Consider the following 20,126-nt stretch of genomic DNA (forward strand, 5'->3'; position numbering starts at 1 on the left):
GTCTTCCTGCATAAAGGCAGAACAGATCATGGTGTTGCCAAGTGATGGACGAATTCCAAACAAGTTGCCACAATCGGTCGCTCGGCTCACTTCTCGCAGCTCATAATCATCAGACATTATTCACAAGTCACGTTTACAGCGGACGTTGCAATAATTCAGTAACAAGCGTCTCAGTTCACCGGTGACGTTCACGTGCTATCAAGATGCAATGTTCACGTCACCCAATACTATGTACAGATCACTCAGTGCTGGACTGTGAGAGAGATGTCCATGGCGACTTCTCCCAGACTGCCGGCGAGCCGCAGCATCTTGTTGCTGCGACTGACACCCCAGCTGCAATCATATCCAATGACATTCCAAAGATGTGACCGCCGATAGACCTGTGAACCGGACCTCGGTCAGCGGCGTGTCGGCCCGGAACCGGCACCGGTCACACATCAATAGTCAAAGAGCTTCTCGTCACCTTTGTGTTAGCGCGCAATTCCATCCACTCGAACCGCAGTTATTTCGTCATCAATGCGGCGGCGTCTGTGACACTGACTCCCGCGGTCTGCCTCAGTGGTCTGTCTCGCAACAGGGATGCTCCCAGTTCTCAGACCAAGTCACCCGGATAGATGGTGACTCAGAGATGCAGTCTCCCCGCCGCGGCTATCTGCCGCCGGAAGCTCTCACCGAGCTGGTGTTAGCGAGCGACTCTGGTTTTATCACCCTGCTAAACTGAACACTTCTACCACCTCGACTTAAGACATTGGGAGCCAGAGAAGGACAGTTGGCAGACATGACACACAACAAATTATTCAACTACTTGTTCACAGACTGTGCCGGACGTGACTTGCGCCTCATTCCCGCCTTTCCACTTCTCAGTCTTGTCGGCTTCTTTCCGACAAACTTCTCTGGCTCGGTGACCTGACAGTCGACCTCCACCTGCTCGTAATGACCGGGGTCGGTGCGGTTGACGGCCGCTGTGTGCCGTTTCTGTCTGGCCGGCTGGGCCGACTCCTGAGCGATCGGCGGCAGGCGCTCCTCCGTGCTGGACGACTCATCAGACTTGGCCAGCAGACCGGAGCAGCGCGACAGTTTGAGGGCGCGCAGCTGCTTGATGGCGGGCAGCTCGGGGGAGCGGGCCGTGTCGGCGTCGTCCGGTCCGGCGACGGCAGCGGCGGCGTCTCCTCCCCCGGCCGCGCAGCAGCTCCGGCACTCGGAGACGATGGTGGAGGGCGTGGGAGGAGGCGGAGGCGGCTCGTCGGGCACTACCTGCGGCTCCGTGGCCCTGTGCTGCTGCTGCTGCCGCTTCCAGATGTTCAACCCCTCATAGTCAACTCTAGCCCCAGAGTCGTACGTAAAGTTCTCCTCTTCAGGGGGCTTCAACTCTTCCACTACTTCTTCATCCGACGACACCAGGTCGACCCACTTGATGAAGTCGCGGTAGGTGTTCTCCAGCTCGGTATCTCCGGAGAGGGACTCTGTTGGAGCGTCCACCACGTGTCGGGCCGCCTCCTCGCTGGAGGTGTGCTCCTGACCCGAGTCAGTCTGCCGGTCCAGTCGGCGGCTCTGCGCCCACTTCCACCAGTCGCAGCTGTCCGGGGCGGTAACGATGCTCAGGTCACTGGATGAGAAGTCGTCCATGCAGAGGGCTAGGTCCTTCTCTGGCCGGCGCCCGGCGCCCTGCAGACTGAGGGCAGAGCTGAGCTGGGCGCGGATCTGCCAGTCGGCCACCAGCGGCTCCAGCGGCGGGCCCAGGTCGAACTGGAGCGGGGAGCGCTGCACACTCATCACCTCCCTCTCCTGCCGCTTCAGCTCGGCGGCCGAGACGAACGGCACGGCCGCCGGCGCCCACGAGTCGATGGGCGTCGGCACCGGCTCGGCGTCGGGCACCCAGGAGGGGTCCGTCAGCGGGTCTTCGCCCGGCTCCGGCGCCAGACAGTCGAGTCGCAACAGCTCCAGCAGGTTCGACCTGTACCACTCCCAGACGTAGGGTACCGTGGCGCGGTCCAGGTACCGCTGGTACCACACGTCCAGCACGTTCTCCACCCACTCGTCGACGATGCCGGCGATGAAGAGCTCAGTCTCCTCCTGGTCGACGACATCTCGCCACTCGCAGACGGAGAGCTCCCTGGCGAAGGACAGGTCCGGTTCCTTGAGAGAGCCAGCCCCCTCCAGGTCCGGACTGGAGTTCTCCTCTTTGTTTCTGCCTGCTCTGCTCTTGGCCTTGTTACGAGCCGGCATTTTCATTTAAGGAAGCAATAAACTAATATTTGGATGCAATCAACCATGCAAAAGCCTTTGATGGGAGGCAGGTTTGAATTAGACTGCGCCAAATGTGAGAGTATTCTGACATGGACGTATTACAGCTATTAGGCTGTATGTTAGTTAAATCACTAAGTGGGTCCTCTTTTGCTTGAGTTACTGTGTTCCATTAAATCAAAATGACACCCAAATGGAATGATTCACCTGCGGCACCGCAGGATGACCGGAATTCCCATCCACTCAGGCCCGCCGAGTTAGTGATCATAAAACGCCAGTCATAATTTGTGCAGCGTGCACCGTCTTTGCTCAGGCCTGCTCCGCCACTTTGAGATTTCCGAACGACATTTTATTGGGCGCCCTTTGAAATGACCGACGGATGAAGGAATGCAAACATGCCTCTTTATTGTGTCATTTCCTGATTGCAGTGTGCGACTCAAGAACACATCCGTGAATCCGGAGAATTCCCACGTCAATCCCAAGGCACTATTCATACGACCCACAGCAATTTCGACCATTTATATCCGTTAATCAAAGCGGCCTGCCGCGCGCGACCTGCCCGGCCGTTGAGCGGCCGCTTGGTCCGCGAGGCGGCGGCGGGACCGGCTTGGCGTCCGCGCGGCGGCGGCGGCGGCGGCGGCGGGGCGGGACTTAGCACACCGGTCACGTAACCGGCCCGGCCGGCTCGCCAGTCGAGCCCGTGCCGCGACCGGCTGCGGTTGTCTGTGTCGCTCCGTCGCGCGCGCCGCCGCCACCACCGCCGTGCTGTCGCGGCGTTCCCGCTGCATCGGCGATGAGCGCCAGCGCAGGTAAGACAGGGGTGCGATACCTCTCCGAATCGTCCACAGTGCTCCCTCCGGACAGTCTCACTGCGGGGGCGTCTGCCGTCGGGTTTAACGGGACGGACGGGCGCCGCCGCCGCCGCACGCGATCTGCAGCAGAGCGGCGGCCGGCGGGCGGCGCCCCGGGCCTCCGCCGCCGCCGCCGAAACAGCCGCTATCGCCGCTATCAGCCACCCTGTGTATTCCGTCGCCGCTTTTCGTCAACAACTGCCCACGCCGCCGGTGGTTGAAGTCGACACCCAGACCGTCCCTGTCGCGGCCACATCCGGCCCGGCGCCGTGCGATAGCTCCGGCTGGCGCCGCGCGCCACCCCAGCTATTGCAGACGGCAGACACGGGCGCCGGCGGACGGGGGCTGAGCTGGCTCCGAGCCCGGACAAAAGAGGCGCCAGCAGACAGTTACGAAAACAGCTCTGCAGAGGACTCAGACAGGGCAGCAGCAGCAGCAGCGCCAGAGATCTCGAGAAGCCACAGCAGTGGTGCAAGTAATTTGGCAAGATCGAATGGGAACATCAAACTTGTGTTGGTGAAGAACGGTAAAACTAGATTCCGGTAAATGTCAGTGGCGTTCGACAAAGAATCGCAAGTCAGTGCATAAAACCGATTTGTCCGACCATACCACATACATGGTCGGCACTAATCGCGCCGTGACGCGTCCTGTGCCTGCTGTTATCACTCTTACAACCACCGTCACTAAAATCACCACCACTGCACCGGTATCGGCACCACCGCGGCGGCGGCGATGCGATCGGCTGGTGGGCCGTCTCGTTAGCGCAATGAGCCACGCCGCGGCGTCACCGCCCGCCCTCATTAATTCACTTAGCATCTGCGGTGACGGATGACGGCGCTCCTCGGAGCGTGAAGGCGGGCAGCTGCGCCGGCAGCGCCAGAGGAGGAGCTCGGCCGACGGTGGGCAGGCGGCGCTCCCTGTGTGTACGCCGGCCGGCGCGCGCTCTGTTTGGTGCCGGCATTCGCGTGCAGCGCGGCGTGATGATGCGATAAGATGGCCCGGCGATCATGGGCGTTGCTGTGTGTTTGCAGGTGTGCACCGTGTTGGCTGACCTTGCCTCGCGTGTGCATGCCGTGCTGCGCGCTGCGGCGAGCGGGGCCGGCCGATGACTAGAGAGTGCATCCAGTGGACGACCTCAGCCGCTGCGGACCCACCAAAATAGCCAGTGATTGACAGCGCTGTCGTTGTGTTGTCGGCTGTTCTCAGAGTCTGATGTCCCGCATTGATAATGTTAGTGGCAGGTCTGATTGAAGGCACTCTGCAGCGGCGGCGGTTTCTGAGAAGGCCGGCCGCCGCTGCAGTCTATCTGTCCATGTTATCGGCCTGTCAGCCTAGCTCTCCTGGTCGCCGCTGATGGCATCTGACGGCTGCGTCTGATCCCCGTCTCCCGCCCGCTCTCTGAGCCGCTGTGTAACCCGTGCCGGTGTCTGTTCCGCTCCCTGACGCCCTGCCTCCCCCGCAGGTCCGGCCGACGGCCCAGAGCGATGATCACCGCCGCGCTATGGACGTCGTTATGTATCTTCACATGTGCGCGCGCGTCACGTGAGACGGGCAGCGCGCTGGTGGCCTCGTTCGACGCCGGCGGCGAGACGGCGGCGCTGCAGCACCTGGCGCAGCACGCGCCCACCGGTCATCTGTTCGTCGCCGGCGTCAACCGGCTGTGGCGGCTCGACGCCGCGCTGTCGCAGCTCTCGCGCATCGAGACCGGGCCGCTGCAGGACAATGTCACGTGCCCGGCGTCCGGGTGTCCTCCGGGCGCCGCCACAGAGGCCACGGACGCGTTCAGTAAGCTGCTGCTGGTGCTGGACGGCAGCAGCCAGCTGCTGAGCTGCGACTCGGTGCGCCAGGGCGCCTGCTGGCTGCGGCCGCTCGACGACCCGGCCAACGGCCAGTTTCTGCCCGTCAGCGTGGCCGCCAACGACGAGCAGGCCACCACGGTGGGCCTGCTGGGGCCCGAGCGGTACCACCGCTGGGACAGTCACGAGCCAGTGCTCTACGTGGCGGCCACCTTCACCGGCGCCGGCCCGTACCGACACGACGTGCCGGCCATCGCCACGCGCCGGCTCGACGACCTGCAGTACGCAGAGTTCTCCTTCTCGCAGCAGTCGCTGATGCGCATCGATGTGAAGTATCGTGATCATTTTCTTGTGCAGTATATGGACGGCTTTAGTGCCGGTGATTTTGTGTACTTTGTGACGGTGCAAAAGAAGTCGCACCTGCCCGGTCAGGACGAGGTGGGCTACGTATCGCGGATAGCGCGCGTGTGTGTAACAGACCCAAACTATAACAGCTACACGGAAGTGACAGTGTCGTGTGGGGAGTACAATTTGGTGCGATCAGCGCGGCTGATGTCGGCAGGCGCCGACCTGGCCACGGCGGCCGGCGTGCGTACGGGCGACCCGGTGCTGGTGGCCGTGTTCTCTCCCAGCGACGGCAACACGATGGTGTACCAGAACCGGTCGGCCGTGTGCGTGTTCCCCCTACAACAGGTCGACACGGCCTTCGACGAGAGCATCCACATGTGCTTCAATGGCACGGAGCCATACAGGAACATGGATTACATCTCGGGACTCATCGAGAACGGCATGTGCATCAAGTCGCCGGTAAGTCCGAGTGGCGAGACGCCACCGCCGAGTGTCGTGTCCCGTGTCTGTGTGCAGATAGCCATTCGGCGAGGGGCCGGCGCGGCGCCCCGCCCGTCGCGTGCAGACCGCACTCCATTCTCCTCCGTCTGCGACCGCTCTTTGTCCGCCGCTCTTGTTCAAACCGGCGAGACGCCGCGGCGCAATGATTTATCCCCGCCTTTTTATTCTATTATCAAGCCGAATTAGAGATCCGTGCCATCTGTGCTCGCCGCTCGGGTATTTGCATATGAGCATGTCGGGCCCGGCCGCGGCGCCGCCGCCGCCGCGCTGCCCACCTCCGGGTCACGGGCGCCTTCATAGCGCGCTACGCCGGGCGGGCTGCAGCGCCCGCCGGCCGTCAGCCGTAGCTCCGTGGACGTAGCGCCGCTCCGTGAGGCGGGCCCGCGGGCCGTCGTGCGGGCGGCCGGGCAGTAAATAACAATAAGGCCGGGCCGGCTCGGTCCGGAGGCCGAGCATCATGCCACGGCCGGGCCGGCGCCGCCACCTCTCGCGGCCGGTCGGGCCGGTGCGGCGTAATAGGCCTGGGACCTCAGCATAATTGTATTAACGCGGCCGGTCTAGCACGGCTGGTCGGCATCCTGTGTGCAACGTTGCCGGAGCGGCTAACGGCGCCTTGTTGGCCACACAAAGCGCCAGCGGGGTGGGGAGGACGTGCCGACGGTGCTGCTGGGTAGACCGGTGCACCTGGCGCCGCCCGCGGTGCCATGGGGTCGGTGCAGAAGGCTGGGGTGAGACGGTGGGCCCGTCGAGGCGGTAGGGACTGGGCTGGGAATGGCGGATGGCATACCACCGTCTACCGTCTATTGTCGTCTGTTCGCAGTCAGACGTCCATCGTCCAGCGTCTGCCATCAAAGGTCCACCAGTCCCGTCCACCGTCCACCGTCTAGTCCAAAGTCCAACGCTCGCCGTCCATCGTCCATCGTCCAACGTCTCCTTCCACCGCTCCCTCATCCCCCGTGTCCACGGAAGCGGCGCGATAGCTCAGCCTCCGTGTACCTCGCGACACGTCAACGGATGGCCGACACGAGGCCGCACCCGCTGCCGGCGCAGCCGTACCTCCGCAGCTATGCACAGTGAGCCGTGCACTGTGCACACTGCAGCCGTGCGCTATCACAGTGCAACGCACAATCGGGTGGGGCGTGGGCGGGCGTCGCCCGGTCGCGCTGTGTCACCACATCCGTCACCAGCCGGCGCTCCCTCGGCTCCGTCCCCTGCCAGTGGCAGCTGGAAGCAGCCCGGACGGATTCGCAGGAGTTCGATGGATGCCTCACCGTCCAACTACGTCAGTCATCCACCCCCGGATTCCTGGTGATTCAACATACCTGTTCGCATCTTCACCAGGTGCCGGCCGACGTGGTCTAAGTTGCAGATAAATCTCCCCATCCATTGACAGCTAGAGTTTGATGGCTCTTCCCTTGGTCACCCCTGACTGGGCTCCGTGGAACGTGTCCCCAGTCCCTGTATCCCTCCTAGTCCTGTCGCGTGAATTACTCTGCGATACAGCCTGCTTCCGGTCTTGGTGGGTCTGAATCAGCGTTTCCGTTTGCCCTGGGTCACCGCAGTCTTTCCGGAAATAGCAGCAAGAACACACACTGGCGAACAGTCAAAAACGGTCACGCCAGGTCGCAGCCAGTCGTGTCGACACCGGATTCTGATAAGGTTCTATCTGTTTACATAACGTCACTATGAGAAACGTTTTGCTGCTGCTACACAGTCGAAAAAAAGTGTTTTAAAATACCATTGCATTGTCTAAGGATGTCTAAGGATCAAGTTCTTGCTATTCCTTGCCACTTTCCTGGTAAGTTCTAGCCTCAAGGAGGTGTTTGTGCACTGACGGTGAAAATTGTAAGCTAAAATCTGCTTACTACGCCGTACGAAGCGCCGGCCACAAGTTCCCTTCCCGGGCGCGGGTACCGTTGCAGCATTAATTACACCTTATGGAGCTGTGGTCGGAGGCTATGAGAGCCCACACCCGGCCATTTAGCGGGCTCCGTAGCAGTTCTGTCCGACCGGGCGGTATAATACCTGGCCAACAGGCGGCGGACACGGCCCACAAGGACCGCTACAGCTCACAATGGAGTCGGTAGCAGCCACTGGCGCCGGCGCCCCTGCAACACAAACATAAACCGGGTGTCGTGCAGTTCCGCCGGCCGCTCGCCACGCTGTTGACTCTCCAGTTTCTTCATTACGTGACAGCCGGAGCGGCACGGGCAGATACTGAGACAGACCCCGAGGTTCCGGATGCCGCTCTGTCTGTGACGTCATCACCCGTCCATGTAGGGTGTGACGTCATCGTGCATGGCCGAGCAGATGGCGCCACATGCTGCGGGCAATGTGACGTCATGGGCCCATCGTCTGCAGGGTCGGCCGTTGGGAGCATTGCTCCGCCTGACTGAGGGCATGTTACCCAAGATGTTGCCCATCCGGCGGCGGCAGTGGCAAACGAAGGGAGCTGTCTGGCCCCGCCATGTGAGCCGTATGTATAAGATATTGGTAGACGCTACAGCTGCAATGGCAAACAGCTGTATGTAAAGTGATTCGCTCATTACGATACGACAATCGTTTACCGGAATCCAGCAGCCCCGTCCCTCCATCCATTGCAGCTTAGTCGGCGAAACCGAGAACGGTCGTCCGGCCCGCCACCGCGGCACTATGCGACGACTGACAGTTCTGATCTGGCAACAAGCTTGCGCCACGCGCTGTAGGCCGAGGCACCTCATGACTCATGACTGTCTCCATGTCTCAGTGTCTCATCTCTCATGAGCGGCATCGCACGAGCTCCAACACTGAACCTAATGTGTCTCCCGAACGTCATGGACCAGCTTTTAGCACGGCGAGCTGGCGAGCCGTCCGGACCAAACTGGGTGGTCAAATGACGCGGAAAATTGGGTCGTCACGCGTAACGGCGTGTCGCCGAGCCGAGTAACGCCGCCGTGTCTGAAAGCGCCTGCGCGGCCCCCACAGCCGCGCTCGCTCGCACGTAGCGTGTGTTTATTTTCGACGTCACGTTTGGCCAAATGCACGGTGCTCCAAGTTGATGGTATGCTGTGTTACCGGGGGTATATTACACAGCCTTCAACTAAGCCATTTGGGTCGCATGTCGTGACACCGTTTCGTTTGCAGTTGAGTTATTATGTCTGTATAATTATTGGATTGGGCATGCGAAAGCAGGGACACGTAACGCCCGGTAATGCTTCCTCATGCCGCGGCTCAAGTTATTATTACTTATCTTATCAGTCCGGCTCATCGTGGACAAATCCGTCGACAGTGACACACTCAACGAAAAATAAAGTGTCATGCAATTTAGTTGACACGACTACTGAACATTTTAATCTTATTATACATGATTATATGAGACATACCCTCAAATTCCATTTGCTTCACCCAATCACCCTGACCCATTCTTCGTCGTTATTCCTTGATACCTATTGCAGCTCCGAATCACCCCTAAAATGCACTCATTGTGTTTTCTCTGATGTCACAGACTTGTATGTTTCCTTCTCACGTGTTCCTGGGTCCGCTCCTGATGCTCAACGAATCTCCCCTACCTCGTGTTCCTTGTGTCGCCTCTGACTTCACCGACTCCCATGTGTTCCTGAGTCCGCCCCTGACCGCAGCCCACGCTCGCCGGTGTAGAGGTGGCACGCCACAGCCGGCCCAACAATTAGCCGTCTGACCAGCATCGCTGCTCATGCATGTCTGGACGAATATCGCATTCCACCGCTCCGGAAAGAATACGGCATAGAGCGACAGCGCATGGGCCAGCCCTGGAGTAGATTCCGTGGGTATGTGTTTCGGCAATGCCCTCATGCAACTTTGGACGGCACGGCAGTGTGCGGTTACGGTATTCTAAATGCACAACCCGCAGAGGATAGTAGGTACTCGGCAATCCTGCATCAATAAGTGCCAAATATTTCGAGAAAACTACCATATGCTTTAAACTTATTTGACAGCAAACCCAAATTTCGGCTCCGTTATAAGATGCAATGCGTTGAGCGATGACATTGAAAGCAACACCAACTGGCTGAAGTAATTGCAGTAAGGGGACACTCCCAAATATGGTTACCGTGTTCTAGCATTCTCATGTCCATTCTAATGATATTGCAGCATGTGCCGAAAATCTTCCGAACCGCCTTATATGGGCCTTGTGGGATCTCATCTGAGTTGTTTGTCGTGTATTCATTGAAAACTAACAACTACATATCTAGTTTTGTTGTCCGAAACAGGGCCCTGGTCATTCAATCACTGTTGAATGCTGATCTGTTACATTACACAGAAAACACCGTTTCGGTCCCTCAGTTCCATCTGTCGCAGGATAAGAAAGTGGAAACAATTACCTCACCAAAATCATGAAATATTCCCAAATAGCGTGCTGTAATCTTCCGGTTCACAATTTGATGAGCATCGACAAGCACGAGCGACACCAATTATGATGATTAGAAGCTCAGAATTCCATCACGTGACGTTAACGATGGCTGTAATATGACTCATGACAGACGTATTTTCTGTCCTGGCCGCGACCACAACCACACACCGGCGGTAATTTCCATATTCATTGTCGGACACGCCGGCTGTGACGGTAGACGTTTCCAAACACGCTGCCACCGCCAGTCCTGACGCGCCGACATTATTTTCAACATCACCGCTCGTTTGTAGCGGTAATCAGTGAGCAGTTTGGGTGTCCTCTCGATGAAGGACGATAAAAGTAGATAAGCTAAACAATCCCGAAAAAACAAGCAGCACTATTAGCCTGGAGCATAAACTGTGACTTAGTCAATGAAGAAGTTGATTCGAGTACCCAAAGATTCAAAATACATATTAGACAATAGTAATTAGAGGCAAAACGATATCAATGACAATGCGCGAAGTGCATGTTAGAAGCAAAACCCACGCGTTAATTTCAATTACAGCCTACTAGGTGAACCAAATTTACTTAAAATTAAACAATAAGTAAGTTCACTTTACGTCATAAGCAGCATCATACAGAAGCAGATACATACCTTGCATTATGCACTAAAACGTTCAATAGGGAAGTATATATTTTTCGATAAGACGCTTGCATTCAGTGGCAGTGGCAATTTTTTAACATCACCTGGCACGGCGACAAAATGCGACGTTTGTCTTCTGTCATGCATGGGTCGGTATCACAGAGTCGAACAAAATCCATTACTGTGCAGCTCAACTATACCCTGCCGCTGGCCCATTTCACTGGTTCCGGTGGCCAATCTATAGCCATGCATGCTGCATGATTTATAACCAATGATCTGGTAAACTATTTATCTTTACTGTGCACTTACCGAAATTTATTACCGTATTTAACCATGTGTTTTCAATGACTATTTATTGTTCACTAAGTGCGATGCATTTAGTACATGTTACTCGATCGATGTATTTTTTACCGTTTCATGTTGATTGTTTGGATATTATAATCAGGCGTCACCGTTTGATTTATGCGGTGGCCCTTGTTGCTCTGTGTAGCTGAGCTGAACCGTTAGTGGCCATGTCTCTATGGTTTCATCAGCAGCCGAGCGGCGGGTGGCGGGTCCCGTTACTCCTGTGGGTGGGCCGCCCGCCCGTCACCCCTGTGCCTACACCGGGAACACAGGGTGTCCCCGCTCCCAGGACCGCCGGCCTGTACACCGACCCATTTGCAATTCATAATTTCGGCAAAACAGTAGCTTGTGTTAAGTGTGGAAATGTTTGACGAGCACACACGGCGGCGGGGCCTTTCCTAATGCTCACATGGGATGATAATTCCACTGGCACCTGTGGCGGTTGCCAACTGGTGTGGAACTGCTGTGTCCAATGAACTGACCAACGACCGAACCACACCTTGATTCTTATTTGCATACAGATGAAAGGGATATTTTGTGCATATTTAATTATGAATATGAATATTGGACAGCACACCAATGCCGTTCTCTCAAGGAATAAGAAATGATGCAGTGCTCTCTACATACAAGCTAGAAACTATTCAATTTCAACTGAGTGTCTGTGGGTTCCAGCATTTGATTATCTCGTTAAAAATATCGTGCAAATAAATCAAAAACATTCAAAACCAAATATTCAACATAAATCACACAAATACGCATAGTTCACATACACCATCAAAGTGACGACATCACATTTATTCGCCAGGATTACAGAATGCGTGGTGGCCGCGGAGTCGAGCACCGTGCTGGCGTGACATTCTCGCGGAACTAACATACCGCCAAGATGTAGAGATGATACGCCGAAAATGGACCGCACACCCGTAGGAACATGACATGCCTCGAAGTCAAAACACAATGCTGACGACCTTGATGTACCCCTCGGCTGGTGCCATTGCTCAACTAATCACGAACCTGAAGGACACAGCTATTTGTGTTCTCTTCCTATTTTAGGCTACTTTGAATGCAAGTGAAATATTTTTGCTTCTAATTAATGACTTGGTGAAAATATGCACATCTTCGTCGATCTGATTGTTGCTGCTTGTCTGGAAAATGGAGCCAGGAAAATGTCATCACTCTTCACTAATGAACAGAAAAACTCAGCTTTGGTAGGCATTGCTAAGAGCTGTCACAGTACCCAGAACAACATTCCATTATGGAAGCCATCGAACATGATCCATTGTCTTCCCCAAATACTTTTTCTTGTGCCACACCTTATGAGGAAAGCAGGCGCTATGATTTATGGGTTAGGTAGCCACATTCGGTCCACACAAAAACCATCATTTAATTGCTTGTCGAAGGACCACCAAAGCCCTCTGTGATGCCTACGCACCTGTCTATACATTGACGGCTGGTATGCCGGAGGGAAGTCACAGTCTGCGCATGTCGGTAATAAAACATGTTTTTGGTTCCCGAAATTGTAGCGATTAAACTTTTTTACTCCCCCGTTACGAACACCCAATTAAACTCGATAGTTTCTGTGACACTTTTTTGGTAGGTACGCCATAAGCTGGTGGCAGTAAAGAATCCAGCAGCCGTTTTGAAACGCTGCGAGTTTTGCTGGTTGAGATCATCTGAGATGTTTCGCAAATGACCAAGGAATTAGTAAATGTCATTGCTTGCGTTGATAACATCCTAATTAATTAATAATGGATGGTCTATACCATTCATACTTATGCAATCTTTAAACCCCAACAGCTGTGATCAGGCATTGGCTCACTTTCTTGCGATGAGTCTACAAACCATGCAAAATGCCCCAGCTGGCAGTTCATTCTGGTCGCCGGTCAACGAATGATATTGTTCAGCAGCTCGAACATAAACCCACCAAAAGAGATCCGTCCATTTGGCTTAGACCATGCAGGAGCCCGATTTGCATGGGCTGGCCATTTTCACGACCGAGGGCGTCCGGGATGTTCGCACAAAATATATCACACGATACCCGGGCGCCATTCGGGCTCAAGCAGCTCCCGCACCGAGATAAGCCGGTTTATGGGCCGTTGGCGGCGGCGCCCGAACGGGACGACACTGCTCCGAACACGTTCCGTTTGTTTACGATATGCTGCCGGTGTGTCGGTGCGGCGATATGGTCAGGCCGGGTGCTGAGGGCGCGGATTGACACCGGCTCCGTGTCAGTGACACGGCAGAGGTCAGAGATAGGGGACTGATGGGTAGAGAGCACGGTTCTGTGACCGAGGTCTCCCCTCCCCCGGGTGACTTCATAGATAGAGAGCGGACAGGTGAAGTACGTGTGCAGTTCAGTGCTTAACTCAGCAGTGGAGCACACGGGAGGGTCGCGAGGGAGCCTGTTAAAGTAGCGATAAGGCGCTTCCGAAAAAAGGCAGCAAGTAGAAAGTAGGACTTACATGTATCGATGCCCTATCAAACTTCCTCCTCCAGTAAATTTGAATGAGGCACATCAATAAACGACTCCAACAATTGCCTTGACAAGTTACTGCGAAGGAAAAGGCACCTGTAGGCGCTGCTTTATCCATAGATAATCCAGAAGCAGCCGTGTTCGGTGGCTATGACCGCCATTTCTATGCATGCTCTATCGTAACGACCGTGTCCCAGCACAGGATAAGTGGACAGTAGCCCGCAGTAGTACACGGGAGCCGGGGCCCTTCAGCTACTGATGAATGCGACAGTTTTCCGCTATCGTGTAACTCCGCAATTACTTCGGCGTAATATGGACGGTATTAATTGCGTTTTCCTCGCTATTTCATACCGTTTACTCCTCATTGTTCACAGCCGGCGACATCATCGTTAGGATGGATAATAGGGGCTATAATGAGTTCAGTACTAGTCACGGAAAACATCGTCCATTGCCTATACTCTGCCAGACCGCCGTTGGTGATAACGGGTCTCGGCGCCGGAAACCAGCAACATACCGTGATCCAGCATAATCTGAGACCAGCGCCTAGTGCGTAATTCCTCCCCTAAAGCATTGCAGCCTGTCTGAGAAAGAAACGAATCCCCAGTCCGCTGTCTATACAGTGACTAACTATAGCCATAGCTTTTACTAGTCAGGAACGTTTTTCGGCTCGGTCCTCTCATTGGACAACTCACTGCCCACCTGTCTCGTCTGAATGGGCAGGAACTGCAGGAAAGCGGCGGCGGCGGCGCGGCGGCGCGCCGGGCTGCTACCCTGTGCCTGCGGCCTGCACGGTGGCAGCCCAGATAGGATCGACAGCGCGCGGCAGCGCCCCCGGCAGGCCGGCCACCGCCGCTGATGGCCGGTGGAGCCGTGTATGGCCGACCAATCACGTAAAAACGCCGCCATTAATCGCTTAGATTCCCATTCTGGTCGTACGAGGCTCGTTGTTTTGGTAGTTTTGTTATTTAGTAGACTCTTTTCTTGGTGTGCTATTCGACACATTCCAGGCTGGTGTAAAAATGGCGATCAGATGCCCGCAATGCACCTGTCCTTGTATTGTGTGGTAATGCGGCCAGACGCTGTTAATAAAGGGCTTATGTGACGCGACAAAACGAACTTTGAGGGTTTAAAGTCATTAAATTTAACTATCGCTAGTATTTTCTAAATAGCAATGCTGCCAAAGCCAAGAAAGCGCATGAGCTGCACCTTGAAATTAAGTGTATTGAAGCCGAATAGCCATGATAAATCGCAGTTTGTAGCCATTTAAGTTCTCACAATCACAGACTGGCTGCTCGATGGACGTTACGAACTATGGACCGGCCGCGCCTCAGAGTTGATATGGCTCATCAACGACTGGCCTTTTCATTCAGACCGACTGAGCGCAAAATTTATCTACAAAATACGACCGGGTCCCCTGTGAATTTTTATAGCGGCCGGCTGTATGTGCGACACAATTGGCTCTGACCATGCACGCCCGTACTGGCCACTCCCCGTGTGCTCAACCAGCCTGCACAAATAACGAGAGGCGCGCAAAATTACCCGGCTGCATAAAAACGGCCATAAAGCTGGAGACAAAGGCAGCGGCCGAGCGGCCATGCAGACACGGCTAAACGGACGCGAGCTGGGGTCTCATACCAACGGTTTCAGTCATAAATATGCGCACATTTGCCCAAGACGTCCCTGAAAAGGTCACGCTAGCCTAGAAAACTGACGCATTGAGCTGCCAGAAGGCGGTGATGGCATCAGGTGGCGAAACAGACGATAGGTATGACGGAGAGGACTGCGCTGATGGGACGGCAGCTGCACCGATTGGTGGGCTGGCAGGGAGTCTGGAGAGGCGCCGGTGAGCGGCCGGGGTCAGTGTTACAACGGCGGGTCACGGCGACTGACAGAGAGACGGTCAACCGACTGTACCCATCGAGATGCCTCCGCTGGGGAGTCGCAGTAGAGCGTTGGAGAGGGGAGCCAGTTGCAGCCGAGGTAAAGCCACGGCGGACCGGTAACAAGCGGCCATGAAACCTCAGAATAAACTTCAGATGACTGAAAACAGTCGCAGCCACCGCGGATAGATTGATTTATTACTGAATAAAATCAAACAAGTTCATCATTAGTTCATTAACAAAGGTTAAGGAAAGGAAATTTGGTTTACCATCTTCTTAGGAGTTACAGTGGCCTTGGCTTCGCTGTTTTTCTCGGGGATGATTACATTTGTTTTCTGAGCACACCGTTACTGCCCCAACCTTCCTTCGTTAGTGTTCCAAAATAACCCGATCGGATCACACTGTCCTTTTGTCCTCTGATGTTTTCATGTTCAGCCGTCAAAACAATCACCTAAACTCATCGATACCGGCTCTGTCTCCATCAGCGCTGTCAGCTTCCCACGCGTTTATTCCTTTGAACCCCTCTCAGTGTCTGACCGAGTCTGCGTCTCCGCCCTCAGGTGCCGCTCGCCGAGCTCGACTTCTGCGCCGTGGGGTTGCGTATCTCCGGCGCAGTACCACTGACTGCCACCCCTGCCATCGAGTACAACGTCAGCCTGAGTTCAGTGGCGGGCGCCGCCGTCCACCGACACACAGTGCTCTTCCTCGGAGACCGGCGCGGCTCCGTGCGAAAGGTGGGTGGGTACACGCGCTGTCCGCTCGACCGCTACCTCCAGACGCCCACTGACGGAACTCTCAGAGGTGTCATATAGTCCCAGCGCGAGCGCCAGTCAGCGCCGCCCAGGTGCAGACGCCGCTGCAAAAACGGTACATCAACCGGCAACAGTTATCGCTGGCATCTTTAGAGACCCAGTGACAACTCTCTTGCCGCTCCATTGGAGCCAAGAGGTCAGGGTGGTGTTCGCGGCGGCGGAGGACCCCGCTGCGAGCGGCGTTCCAAAGGCAGTTCCGAGCGGCGCTCCATAGGTCATAGGCACGACGTCACTCTCCTTTTATGGACGATATCAGGAAAACAGCGAGCGAACGGCCCGAGACGCCGAAAAAAGATAACATCTCGCCGCTGCTCATTGTTAACCCGCGCCCGGCTGGGGGTCCTGGATTTCCACGCCCTGCTGGGGGGGGTGTTTGAACACCCCCCCCCTTCTAACTCGGCTCCTGGGCCACGTAGCGATACGCGGAAGGCGGCGTTCGAAAGAGCGTCAAAAATAGTGAAGAAATCACTTCGGTCAATTTTTTGGTCAGGTCAAAGGTCAGGTCACCTGAGGTCATTGAAGGCAAAATTTCGCCGATTTCCAGGTCGAATGTCGACAATTTCCAAGAAGCCAACGCATAACTCGGGAACCAATAGAGCTACAGCGCCGCGGAAAAGCGCATTCGATAGCCCTATTAACACCCTTTCTGAGTAATTCTCTCAGATTTGACCTAACGTCAACGGTTTTGCCTGCAGGGGGCAAAAACTGCAAAAATAGCCGATTTTTTTCGGAAACAGTTTTTCTGCAATAACTTTTGACCCAAGCCTTGTACGAGCTAACTTTTACCGGCATCGTGTTCCTCTCGTCAAGACGCATCGAATGAACTATAACTTGACCTTGAAAGGTCAACTTGAAAATTTGACCTCAGGTCAAGGTCATGACCTGACCGGAAAGGGTCATGTTGCATATCAGTCGATCCGTATCGTCGAGCTGAACACATATAAGGCGTTTTCATCGCTCTAGCATGCTTCTATCAAAAGTTATTTGCGAAAAACTGTTAGATACCATTCGTGACCTAAGATGACCTCAGGGCATAAACAGGGGTCACGGACACCATTTTCATGTTCAGTGTGTCTAAACCACTTGTAATTCAGTGTTTGAGAGTGTTTATAATGTCTTTCGTCCCAAGGAGGCGCATTTCAATTTTCTCCCATTGACTTATAATGGGGAGGTCGCAAAATTGACCTGACCTTAGGTCATCGGTATCAAAATTCTGAGATATACATTTTGTACATGCTATTGCTCTTAGCAATCGCTGAAAGTTTCAAAGCGATCGGTCACTCGGTGTAGCTATGACAGACATTGAAACTTTTTATGAGGTGAGGTCACTTCAAGTGACCTGGTGACCTGACCTTGAATGACCTTGGGCTGAAATTTTTACAACATGTGTAGAATTGATGTATGATAAGGTGTACCAAAAACGGCGGCGCTCCGCGCCGCCGTTTTTGAGATATTCGCGAAAAACCACAAGGGGGGGTGTTCAAACACCCCCCCCCCCCCAGCAGGGCGCGGGTTAATCCTCGACGAAAAACAATCGGGCGCCGCGCTGCGTCGATCGATCCGCACCCAGCAGCTGCAAAACTCCGCCTGCGGCTCCCATCAGAATGTTAATAGCCCGTTTTTGACCGTCTAATGATGACTTATAGCGCAGTCGGGCGCAGCGGGTGTCTCAAAGAAGTGTCGTCTCCGAGATGGGGAATTTGTACCCGGCATATGTAATGAGACAGCGGCCGGTGATCGCCATCCGCGAACAAAGCTGCCGGATGTGCCCACCGGTGCCGGCGCGTCTCATTAAGGTGCCGATTAGATCAGCCTTCCGTGGGCTGGGCGCGGTGGTCCCACCCTGCGCGACGCCCCACAGCCGCTGGGTGGAGTGGCCCGAGCTTCACACGCTCCTTTGGCGAGCTATTTTTGATAGAGATGGAAAATAGTTAGGCGGGGCGATTAAAGCGTGAAGCGTTATGTCATGTCCCGCTGCGCTTTATGCCTCGGATTGGGAATATTTTACATTACTTTATGTGGGCATATTCTTTGGAACGCCTTCACAAATTGTGCGGCGTGTCACAGCCGACAACGGCGCTAGAAGGTGCGACAGTTCTAGTTAAATCGTTACAATGTCCAACTATGAAAAAGTATTATAACCGCCAATACCCCATCCAAAATCAAAGCAGAAGGCAATGGACTTCGAGACACTGCAGACATCAGACAGTGCCCGCGCGGCTGTGCTGGCCGGCGCCGGGTCGGTCCCTGTGCCGTGTCTGCTGGCCGGGCCCGGCCGGTCTCTCTGCCCTGTCAGTGCACTGAGAGCAGCTATACGGCCGGCGTCGGCCGATAGCTCAGTCGACCGGTGCATGGCGCGGCCTGCACTCTGCAGACCGACCGTTCCTCTACTCTCCCTCCGAGAGAGGGAGAGAGGGAGGGAGACGGCGCCCCGGTCTGACTGCGCTGCAGCAGGTAGGCGGTGCAGCCGGACGGCGAGAGGGTTAGACTGGGGTCGGGCGGCACCGGCCGGCCGGGAAACTGGACGGACACGGCACGCCACAGCGCCCCTCGGAAAGGCACAGAGCCTCTCGGCAGGTCACAGCACCCCTCGGTGTCACTCCCGCCACCCCACCCTGTCCGTCACGCGGTCCGTGACGGGGTCACGAAGAGAGGCGCGCCGGCCGTGACACGGCGCTCCGTCACGGACCTCTGAGCCGATTAGCCGCGGCCGTCGGCCCGTCTCCGAGTCGGCGGTCTCCTTTGGAGAGTCGGCCGCGGCCGCGCCTCGTGTCAGTGAGCCGGCCGACCGCCGGCCGAGCGTGAGGTCAGTATGCCTCATTACCGGACCTAACTTGCGTAACGGTCCACTCAACGAGCGGAAAGTGAATTGCCCGTGCACGACGCTCGTGCTATTGATGCAACATGATGCAGTACGCAACCGCTGACCGCTCGGCGATGAGGCCAATCATGCCGGCTGATTGTGCTCAACAGATGTGTATCATGTACAATTTAATAACTGAGAGCTCCCGGGGGTAGGTGATCAGATCCATTGTCCCTTATAGGGCTATCGGTGCGCGGCGCGGCGGCTCGTGCGTGCCCGATGACAGATAGACCCGTGTCGGTCGGGGGGTGACGTGGGCCGACGCCGCTCCGTCATGGTGTCAGGCAGGGTCGGGACACACCCTGCGTCTCCGGCGCACTGACCTCGCCGAGCTGACCCGTGGTGTCGGCTGACCTGTGACCAGAGGGTCTGCCCTGTCCGCCTACAGACCCAGACCACTGACACATGGACTCTGTGACCGGAGCTGATTAAGTCTTCCGCCGGTCAGATTGTTAATCCACTAACGTGTCGACTTATTCTACTTGACTGGACTCCTCAGGATGGACTTATCCTCCCTGTCTGTTCTCTGTAGCTTTCCTTTCTGACCGGAGGTGCGTGCTGTTTCAGGTGCTGCTGAGCTCACCCAAGGAGGCCCGCGAGTACGGCCGGGTGACGGTCTCCAGTGGCGAGACGATCCTGACTGATACTCAGCTGGACACTGAACAGAATCACCTCTACGTCCTCTCCACTACCAGGGTAAGTCGGCGATCCGCTGCAGTCACAACGTCCTCTCCACCAGCAAGGTGACCCACCACATGATCAAATTCTTCAACGTCTTCTCCACTACCAAAATCAGCAATCCACTGCCCAGCTCATCATTCATTCTCCACGCAACACACTGTAGTTCTATCTCGGCCATCAATACAGCATTTTGAACTTATGCCATACTATGAGTATGCTAAGCCACTCTGATAAAAGCCCCCAAGAGACAGAGCGGATGGGTGAAGGCAAATGAACATTAACTTTCAACCCATCAGCTAATCTAGTTATGTTCATAGTGCTAAAAGAGAGAAAACAACATGCAAGTT

General features: G+C 55.5%; 1 protein-coding gene across 1 annotated transcript in view; it reads left to right on the forward strand.

Annotated features, from left to right (window-relative positions):
* The first annotated feature begins 2,271 nt into the window (after positions 1-2,271).
* The window catches only part of LOC122367084 (plexin-B-like), a 65,831-nt gene continuing 47,976 nt past the window's right edge, over positions 2,272-20,126 (forward strand). The window contains exons 1-5 of the mRNA XM_043339872.1: positions 2,272-2,297; positions 2,937-3,053; positions 4,558-5,698; positions 15,984-16,157; positions 19,666-19,794. Coding sequence (XP_043195807.1) covers positions 2,272-2,297; positions 2,937-3,053; positions 4,558-5,698; positions 15,984-16,157; positions 19,666-19,794 — 1,587 coding nt within the window. The remainder of the gene's footprint in view (positions 2,298-2,936; positions 3,054-4,557; positions 5,699-15,983; positions 16,158-19,665; positions 19,795-20,126) is intronic.

Source organism: Amphibalanus amphitrite, unplaced genomic scaffold (genome assembly GCF_019059575.1).
Source record: "Amphibalanus amphitrite isolate SeventyFive unplaced genomic scaffold, NRLGWU_Aamphi_draft 000030F_arrow, whole genome shotgun sequence".
Taxonomy (NCBI): Eukaryota; Metazoa; Arthropoda; class Thecostraca; order Balanomorpha; family Balanidae; genus Amphibalanus; species Amphibalanus amphitrite.